This window comes from Leptonychotes weddellii, chromosome 7, assembly GCF_054177405.1.
Source record: "Leptonychotes weddellii isolate Sample4059 chromosome 7, ASM5417740v2, whole genome shotgun sequence".
Taxonomy (NCBI): Eukaryota; Metazoa; Chordata; class Mammalia; order Carnivora; family Phocidae; genus Leptonychotes; species Leptonychotes weddellii.
In genome coordinates, this window is record NC_138375.1 from 25,578,639 (window position 1) to 25,588,783 (window position 10,145).

At 39.5% G+C, this 10,145-nt stretch overlaps 2 protein-coding genes across 2 annotated transcripts in view; both read left to right on the plus strand.

The window, feature by feature from the left end:
• Positions 1-10,145, plus strand: part of SPEF2 (sperm flagellar and cilia associated 2) — a 164,814-nt gene that overhangs the window by 129,858 nt on the left and 24,811 nt on the right. The gene's annotated exons all lie outside the window — the stretch shown is intronic.
• Positions 5,356-10,069, plus strand: LOC145722550 (uncharacterized). The gene is made up of 4 exons (XM_081825992.1): positions 5,356-7,199; positions 7,659-7,867; positions 7,962-8,085; positions 8,172-10,069. Exons 2-4 carry the CDS (start codon positions 7,825-7,827, stop codon positions 8,308-8,310), a joined length of 306 nt encoding a protein of 101 aa, XP_081682118.1. The 5' UTR covers positions 5,356-7,199; positions 7,659-7,824; the 3' UTR covers positions 8,311-10,069.

Consider the following 10,145-nt stretch of genomic DNA (forward strand, 5'->3'; position numbering starts at 1 on the left):
AAGATTCTGAATATGAAATATGCTTTGATTTAATTCTACACTAGGGTGATGGGAAGGAAATCATCCAATTAGCAGGTCAAAATTAAAAGCATTTCGGGGCATTTGAGTAGGTGGAAGTGGATTTTGAAAATTATCAAGCACTCATAATCCCTTTGAAAAGGGACCTTTGTATTCATGATGATAACCATAATATGTTCTTGGATCCAAACCAGAGCCTGCATTTCAACTAAAAGTTTAAAAACAACAAATAGCAGCTGTAAGTTGGCATGCGTATGTCTTAGAAGATTAACTCTAGAAACCCTTGGGACTAAAATATGTCAACTGATACATTTATCTGTTTTCTGAATATGGTAGAATGAATGCAACAGCTCTCAAAGTATGGTAGAAAGAGGAAGGAAAGGGGGGAAAGGGGAAGGAGGGAGGGGGAAGGAGGGAGATAATTATATATTTTTTTAAAAAGTAGATGTGAAAGGAAAACCACTTGCCTGGTGGACTTAGAGTGTAATTTGAAAAGACAAGCAAGGAAGAAGAAAATATAAACTTCTATTTAGGTTCTTTCTGGACCAGAGTATGAACTTTCTAAAAGTGCTCAGGAATGCAGAGCAAAAGAGGATCAGTGAGCAATTAGGTCAGTCAGGGAGTTTGGTGGGATAGTATCTCAGAGGAAGTATTTGGAAGAAGAGAGATTTGATGGCAGGGATACAGGGGATATTTCAAGTTGGAGAACAGCCACTGGCCAAGGTGCAGATAAGAGACATGGGTGTGGACGTTCAGGGAAAGGTCAGGAGATAGCTTTGATTCTCCTTCCACAACTGCACGAACTGCAGGCAAACACATGGGGAGGCCTTCTCTGTCTGAGGAACCACCACCATCCACCCAAGCTGGAGAATTAACTCAGATTCAAGAATAACCATGGTAATTACTGCACAATTTATAAGGCTATACAAAACTGTGAGATTTGGGGGTCTTAATGGTTCAAAATGACTTCTGGTCTATGAGCAACCAGTTTAAATTCTTTATTATTAGCTCAGATATGCTATTTGAATACACACACACACATGTGCGTGCACATACACACACACATATATATATATTGCTTTTTAAGTACATGTAAAACCTTAGCACAGTATCAGGTAGTCTATCAATAAAAGTAATGTTCATTGTTATTATTCTTGCCAATGTTATAAAAGGAAGGCAAAATAATGATCATTCCATTTTCTGCATCCCAGAGTCACAGTTCCATGATGACTTCTTTGAAGTCAGGCTGCAAATGTTGACATTGCGTCTCCCTGAGGAAGTCCAGAAATTACCACTCACTCTTTCTCCCTGACTCCCTTAGCCCCCCAGGGATCCTCTGACTTTAGTCTTTCTTCCTCAGCTCCATGATTGTTGTTCCCTGCCTTAAATGATACACAGCCATCCATCTTTTAAGTGAAGTCTTTTGTCATATTCTTTCCAAGAATTGGAAAATAATCTTTTATGGTACCTTCCACTGTATTTATCTTAGAACTGTAGAATTTTAAAAGACAACCTTAGTTGAAGTGATCAGTTTTGAAAGTATGGAGCAACTGGCTGAAAGTGGCACTTTCTAAATGTGTGATCCTACAGAACTTCTTCCTTGAACTTGAAAATTGCTGTTATTTTTAAGCCAAGAGATATGAGCATTACGGTAAACTATTTCATATATGCCAGTGTAACCTATGGTATCTAAGATGCAATTTTCATGCTTGCTAAAATATGGTAAAATATGATAAACAGATGGATTTTTCTCTAGGAAAGAAGCATACATGTTTGCACATAGTCATATGACTAGGCCCATAGGAAGATGTTTTTAGCAAATTTATAAGGAATGATAATATCATGAAGTTCTTTGGTAACTTTTAATTATGCTACATAAATAAAATTATTGAGTGAAATGGATAATCTTTAAGTAAACCTAGTGACTTTAAATACTTATGAGTAACTAGTATCAGGATATAAACAGATAAAACTAAAGCTTAAGGAGTTTTCTGCTGAATATTAGCTACCCCGCTTTAAAAATAAAAGTCTACATTAAAATAGTTCTTACTAAAGATAATGGAAAATTGAAAATGCATTATATACCATAATGCTTATATTCAACACTCCTCTCCTGGTCAAAACCTGCCACTTGTAATGATTCTAAATCTCCTTTGGTAAAGGTAGTCATGAGAAATAAAATACCGTTTGTTGATGTGATCATTGCAAATATGCCAGAAAAGAAAAATGACCTTATGCATGATGATCATACAAGATCATGCGAAATGCAATGAAACAATTTATCACGCTAGTATTTTTCTTGCCACCCAGCAAAGATCCATACTTGAGAATCTTAGGAGCAGCCAGTAAATCGGCAAGACATTCTTTCATTGACTGTCCCAGGAATCATTCCCATGACAGTACTCCCAGCACAGAGGGAGATTTAGAGAACATCTTCTGAATTATAACAATAGCCAATATTGGCATGGTGTCTGGCTCCATGTGTCAGGCCCCATGCTAGCATTTCCATGTTGATTGACTTCTTACTCATGGCTGGCTGAGAAAGAAGACCCAGCCATGGGTCAGAAGGAATCAGACAGCTCTTTTCAAATCCACCTTTCGTCAAATGATTGTACTATGATCTTGGGAAAGTTACTTAGCCTCTCTCTGTCTCAATTTTCTCATCTGGACAATGGGGTATTTCAATGGAGTTGCTATGAGTATTAAAGTAATTAATTTATGTGAAGTGTTTAGGAAGTGTCTGGCACATAGAATGTGCAATCTAAGTGTAATATAAGCCATTGTCATTTAATTATATAATTGTAGTAATATCATATTATATAATATGTAACATTATACAATAGTAATACAAACTATTCCAATTATTACCCAAAATGTTAGCTCGGTATGCTGAAGGTCACATACCACAACAGGCATCTACAGCATTACCCTGGAACATTTCCGGAAAAAAAAAAAATTATACCACCTGATAGAATTAAACCATAAGGTATGTGGCTCCCCAAGGAACCAAAAACAGTCCAAACAAAAACACTTATTTTGTGTAGTGCATTAAGCTCTTGGTAGGAACATCTTGTCTCTAAACATCAAGTGCCAAGCACATCAGGAAGACAGACTTTTTCCAATGGAAGCAATTTGGAGTCTGTTGAAACTAGAACACTTTAGCAATGTTCCTCAGTCCCCACTTAAACCAAAAGAACTCCTTTACTTTGTAAACCCATCAGTATTCCATGTAATGCCTGTAGAGATTTGGTTCATGGCTATTTTGGCTTCAGCTGAGAGGCTATCCAGAGAGAACAGAGTCCAGCAAATTCTGCATCCTCACTCCTTCTTCAAGAGAGGCAGCATTTAGTTGTTCAAGGCTATGAAATTGTTCTAAAAACTCACAAGAGGCCCCTCCTCTGAACCTCTTTTAGAGACCCTTAGGTTCACTGATTGGTCTCAGAGACAGAAGGCACAAACAGAACTCTTGTCTGTGGTGACTAAGCTAGATCATTCGGCTACATGGTTTTTGCAAGAATTCAAAGGAGGAAGTAGTTATTGCTGCCTATGTGGGTCAGCATAGGGGTTAACCCAGAGGAGAATTTTCAATGGAACCTTCCAGGAAGAAAAGCAGGGGAAAGCAGACAAAGGGGAAAATAGAATACCCGTGGAGATTTTGAAGTTGCATGATATATTTATTCAAGGAACAGCAAACAGACCAGCTGGGGCAGGAGGCACAAGATGAGGACCACAAAGACCTTGTAAAGTCTCAAAGTGGCTTGCAAAGGACACGCAGGAAAGGATTATCAAAGGCCTTTAGAGCCAAATGATGTGATGTGTGGATTACAGGGAGGAAGAGACTGAGAGCTCAGCAGATGCTGCTCTGTGTCTCTGGAGAGTCTCGGCCAACTGAGAGACAGGATTAAGGGCACAGGGGTGGGGGGAAACCATTGGAAAGTTCTGTGGATCTTTCTAAGCTAGTATCTCTGAGAAAATTGTAGAAATATGATACTATATATTTGCAGGGAGGTAAGCCCCCTGTTGTAATCTGAAACCTGCTTAAATTAGTCTGACTTTATACAAATCAAAAACATAGAAATATTTCTTAGAAAAGGTACGCTAGAGAAGGATTGATGTTTTTAACAGGAATATGTCTCCATGTGGCAAAATCTAGGGATTACTGCAAAAAGGAGTGAGGCCCCAGTATGTCCTGTGGTTCTCTCAGTGGGTGAACTCCTTCCGCTACATAGATTCAGATCACGGAAATGCAGTAGTAAATCTAGAAGCCTTTGGACCTGTTAAAACTGTGGGCAGAGTTTCAGCTGCTTCTTCAGGAGGAAACACATTCTCATGAAGCCAGAGAATTTACATTAAGCAAATGAAAGTACGTGCTCAGAATTCAAGATAACACCTTCTGGAGAATCTGTTCATAAAGCTAAAAACATAAAAGCTAGCTAAATCAGTAGTGAGAGTTAAAGTCCTTCCCTTCCATAACAAGAGACTTCTTTTCTCATATATTCATTCCTGTGCTCACCAGCACTGATGTGTGGCAAGCAGTCACGGGCCTGGTGCCAAAGGCCTAATGTGGGAGACCGACGACACCACGTGTAGGGCCCAAAATGAAGGCAGGAGGTATCAGTCACAAGGAGGTTCACTTTAAGCAAAAACAGTAATATTTAGGACTTGGGAGGAAAAAAAACAAAACAGCGCTCTGTTTTAACAGTAACAACGGCAAAAAAAAAAAAAAAACTGATTAAAAGGCAAAATAGAAGTTAGATGCAAATTGGGTAAGAAAGGCAGTAGCAGATTGACTAATGTCAAAGGTTTCCAAGTAAAAGATGTTAAGAGATATGAGATCATGAAAATCAGTTGGGAATGTTGATTTTCTTAGACATCTGCCAAGTGCTTAGCACTGCTCACCTAGGCCTTATGGAACACAAAGGAAGTAAGTGTGGTTCTGTCAGAAGAGTTTAAAATCTGGCTGTCAGTCAGCCTAGGACAGGAAAGCAGTGAAACAGAATGAAACGCCAGCTTGTATGTCGACATGAGTTAATTTAGTATAATATCACACAAACACATATTCCACTTTTTCATTAAACTATAAAATAGGACAATATAATCTAATGATCAGTAGGGTCACAGAAGTCGAAGGAGGGAAATAAATATGTGGTCCAGGCTGCCTGCCTTCAGAGAGAAACTGTATTTTAGGACGTTGCTTTGTGTAATTAAAATTTTTCTGTCCTTCTGTCCAGATGAATATATATATATTCCACACTCCGACAAGTAGGTTTCAGAAATTAGATCTTTAGGGAAGAGAAAAAGATGAGGCATGAGGCACAGCTCCTTGAAACCACGTAGGATGTTCCACACTCCGACAAGTAGGTTTCAGAAATTAGATCTTTGGGGAAGAGAAAAAGATGAGGCATGAGGCACAGCTCCTTGAAACCACGTAGGATGGATCTCAAAGCCTCAAGCCCTTTCTGTAAATGAACAGGTTGGCTCTGGTACTGCCACAGAAGGCGGGCCTGTGGCGGGAAGGAAGAGATGGCCAAGGCAAATCTAGACTGTGCTGCTGTGCGTGTCCTGTTACTCTTCCTTCTCACCACAGGAAGCAAATGTCAGCAAAAAGCAATGTCCCTCTTATGCATAAGAACCAGATTCTAGAGTGAAGAAGAACATAGCACCCTTTGCCCTTATGAGAAACCTGTAATAGTGAAGTAGGTAAGCATGGGGGATGTGGAGTCGGACCACCTGCTAGTGATCCCCAACTCCACCACTTATGAGCACTGTGACATCCAACAAACTAACCTCTCTGTGTCCTATTTGTTTTTATCCATAAAATGACAGGTAATTGGTCCATTTTCTCAACTATAAAATAGGGATGATGGATTATGAGGATTCAATGGTATAAGCCGCTTAAAACACTAACCAGAATGGCTGATGTACTACTTGTAAGCACTCACTGTAATTTTTTCCAGAAATAATGAGCATGTGTTAGGGGCAGAGAGTAAGCAAAACTGAGGGTAGATGTTGGTGATTACCGAAAATAACAATGTGGAGTTATTTTAAAGGCAGGGATCTTCCAGATGATCTGAACCAAATCACTGAAAAGCAGAAAAGGCCACAGAAGCTTGACCATTACCTTCCAAGGAGGAACAATCAATTTTTGAAAATCTGCCTAAAAAAATACCCTTGGCTTATATATGATGAGATACTAAATCTTATGTTCTGTGGCCTGTGTCGTAAACATGGAGTGAAGTCAAGGGGAAATCAAGTGAGTTTTTTTTACGGCACTGACAACTTTAGGACAGAATTTCTCAACGCACATCATCTTAGTGAGGCTCATGCCAAGGAAGCAACGAGTGGTTCTCCAGTGAACCGCACCACCACAGAGCTCATGGTGACAACCATGAGCAAAATCACCCCTGGGAGAATAGAGAACTTATTCAGATCATGCCATGCTATCGCCAAGACGGGACGTCCCCTCAAAGACTTTATCTGGATGTGCAAGTTGGATGATATGAAGGGGATTGATATTGGCCCAGTATTCAGAACTAACAAATCAGCAAGAACCTTTACATGTTTTATCCCTGAAGTGGAACGGAGGAATCTAAGAGAGAAACTAGAACAAAGTAAATTTTTCTCTGTCCTCAGTGATGGAATCACAGACAGTTCAACCGAGGAAGCTGAACTTGTCTATGTGCAGTTTGCACGTGCAGGAAAAGTGCATTGCCAAATTGTTGGGGTACAGACAGTAGACAAGAAGGATCCTTTGGCAATAAGAAAAGAAATCTTCAACTTAAGCTATCGAACCAAGACTGGGCAAAGAAACTGGTTGGTTTTGGAAGTGATGGTGTCCCGGGCTCAGAGGGAGAAAACAATGGGGTGGTTCTGCTTTTAAGAGAAATCCAGCCATGTGTGCTGACTGTGTACTGCTTTGCACATCATCTTGAACTATCTTACAAGGCAGTGTTCCAGAGCGTTCCTCTGTACAATGATGTCAGAAACCTTCTTCACAGCGTTTACCACTTCTACCACAGTTCCCCTCTTCTCAGGAGTTCTCTGATGACTGCTTTCAAAAGCCTTCACCTTCGGCCTGTGATGCCTTCTCAAGAAGGGGCAGGAGGTGGCTTCAGGAATTACAGGCAGCCCTCCAGAACTTTCTCAAGGGATATCCTGCAATAATCCAGCAATTGCTTTCGGTAAGTAATTGTGACATACCATACTGTTTTAGTTTTCCAGAGTGGCAGAGATATCTTTATGGAGCAATTTGAAATAATAATTTTAAGAACAATAAACTGATATTTTATTCCCAATCTACGTTATGGGCAGATGAAGACAAAAGTGACACCAGTCATCAGAAAGCCAAGGAACTCCTTAGTGTTCCTTCTCCAAGCAGACGTTGTTAAATTCATCCATTTCTTAGTGGATGTCATTAATGTACTTAGCATTCTTTCCCATGTCAATCAGAACAGAAATTCTTCCATTGCTGACGTATTTGCCGTGTTAGAGTCAACAATGGAAATGCTCAGAATATATCAAACAAAGTGAGGAATTGGGGAATGTCAAATGTCAAACTTAGATAGTATGACTGGGGACATTATTTGCCAGGTGCCTTTTCATTTAATTGTTTACTTGGGGGATTTTTTTTTCCTCCCCAGACCAGGACCAAAAGAACGTTGGGTGGATTCTGTCACGCACTTTCATGGTAACTGCCTGGGAGGAGAGGGAGACATTTCTGATGTAAGAAACACAGTCTTAACACATCTTATCAAGAGGCTGCAAGGCTGCTTCAGAGATGCCAGCCAGGATGTGGTGAAGGCTACCATGATTGGGAGCTTTAAACTGTGGCCCACAAAGATAAACCGAGGTACCCTATATGCACTACCTCCAAACCTACTGTTCTTTGATCCTCTGTAGGTTTCTTTCATATCTTGACTTTTTCTCTTGTATATCGATGGCAGAATTTGGAGAAAAAGAGGTATCTATACTGATTGCCCATTATGAACCAGTACAGGAAGCTGCCAATGTGGAGATCGAGGAAGTAGACACTGAATGGAGCATGTTGAAATTAGAGATATATGCTAGGTAAGCATAGTTGGTATTTATAAATATTTGAATGAAACTTGGGAGTCTCAATCTTTTACATTTTTCATTCTCCTCCCACCCCTTAGATTTCAGAACATCCGCAAATTGACCTGGGATTTTGTGAATTCTGTTTACTTACACAAGTATCCAAATATCCTGACATTAGTGGACCTAGTGCTGACTGACCCTCCCTGCAAGTTCCACAGAGGCAGAACGTGGCTTTAGTCAGATGAAACGCGCCAAGTCACAAATGCATGCCAAGATCAAGGCTGAAAGTATGACGGACCTCCCGATAATCCAGTTGAATTCTCCAGACATTAATAATTTTGACCCTCGGAAAGCTATCCATTTATGGAATACAAGAACACTGTCTTCCACTGGTGATACGATACCTAATTCTGCTTGTTCATCAAACTCAGAAAGCCCTTATGAAAGTGAATAGTAATATGACAAATGTTGACTTTGTCATTGATCAAAACAAAAACAAAATCTTTTTAATCTGAAATTTAGAAGTAAAATAGTAACCAGTCTTCACATCAAACACAGAAGGCATTTGGCATTTTTCAGACAAAGCAAAAATACCCTGTACTTTTCTTTAAAAAAAAAAAAGAAGAAGATTTATTTATTTATTTATTTGAGAGAGAGGGTGCATGCACATGAGGGAGCAAGCCGGGGGGCGGGGTGGGGGGAAGGAGGAGAAGGAGAGAGAGTATCCTGACACAGACTCCCCGCTGAATGTGGAATCCGATGCGGGGCTCGATCCCAGGACCCTGAGATCATGACCTGAGCTGAAATCAAGAGTCAACTTGAGCCACCGACTGAGCCACCCAGGCACCCCTTCCTGTACCTAAGTCTACTTCTACATCCACACATTCTTTCATGTTCTTTAGATGGAGGTGATACTTCTAAGCAATGGTGTTATTTTGATGTCATCTCTTGCAGAGTTACTGCTAAAGGTGACTAGACTATGATTATGGTCTGAGTTTCCTTGGGCCTGGCATACAATTAACATCTTTCCTGGATAATTGTAAATGACACCTGCATTAAATAACTAACTTAGGGCCAAACTGAAAGAGAGGTATTTTGGGGGGGATCCATGAATAAGACTTCTAAGTTTCTCTGTTTATGTTATCATATTTTATGTGAAGGTCATATTGCCATATGCCTTGGCCACATAGGTGACCAGGTCAAATATTAAAAAGTTTTCACATTTCACATTAAGGTCACCAGATAATTGCTACGTAAGCTGGAAGTATTGTCTTACAACACTTTGCTTGCACCATAGCTATTAAAGACAGTGGAAACATATTGCATCTCTACCAGAATTTTTAAATACTTTGAGCTTCTTCATGGATTCATAAAATAGATTTTATGTATGGCTTCATCTTGAGGAACATGAGTGATTATTCCTAACTTGTCTAAAATCCAACGTGGTTTTTACTGAAAATAAAGCTCATCTTACTGAACATTCCACTCCCTGGGAAAATGTTTCTCATCTTTATAAAATTGGATACTCAGCTTTGATCAAAAAGGATAGAGAATTTATTTCTGAATGACCTGTTGGATGGTCAGGCATATCAAAGGAAGAAAGATTCTGCACTTGCCACCCAAAAAATTAACTTCCAGATCTCAAAATTGTGTATTTGGTTTGAACCACTGACATTTTAAAAGGATTCGTGCATTTTCTTAAAGGTTATAAGAAATGTTAAGGTTCACATTGGACTTTTATAAATGCCAAAAATTCAGATGTAAAAAGAAAAATTTGAGATGCTACATCTGTTTCTATTTCTACTCTTTTTATTTCTAAACAAGGAAGATAGCTCTATACTCTGGACCTGAAAGACCCAAATACATGTAGGAGTCTCTCCTGACTCTAGAAGGTACTTCTGTCAGAAGGGTTAGACAGACATTTTTTTTTTATTGTCTTTTTTTTTTTATTCTTATGTTAATCCCCATACATTACATCATTAGTTTTAGATGAAGTGTTCCATGATTCATTGTTTGTGCATAACACCCAGTGCTCCATGCAGAATGTGCCCTCCTCAATACCCACCACCAGG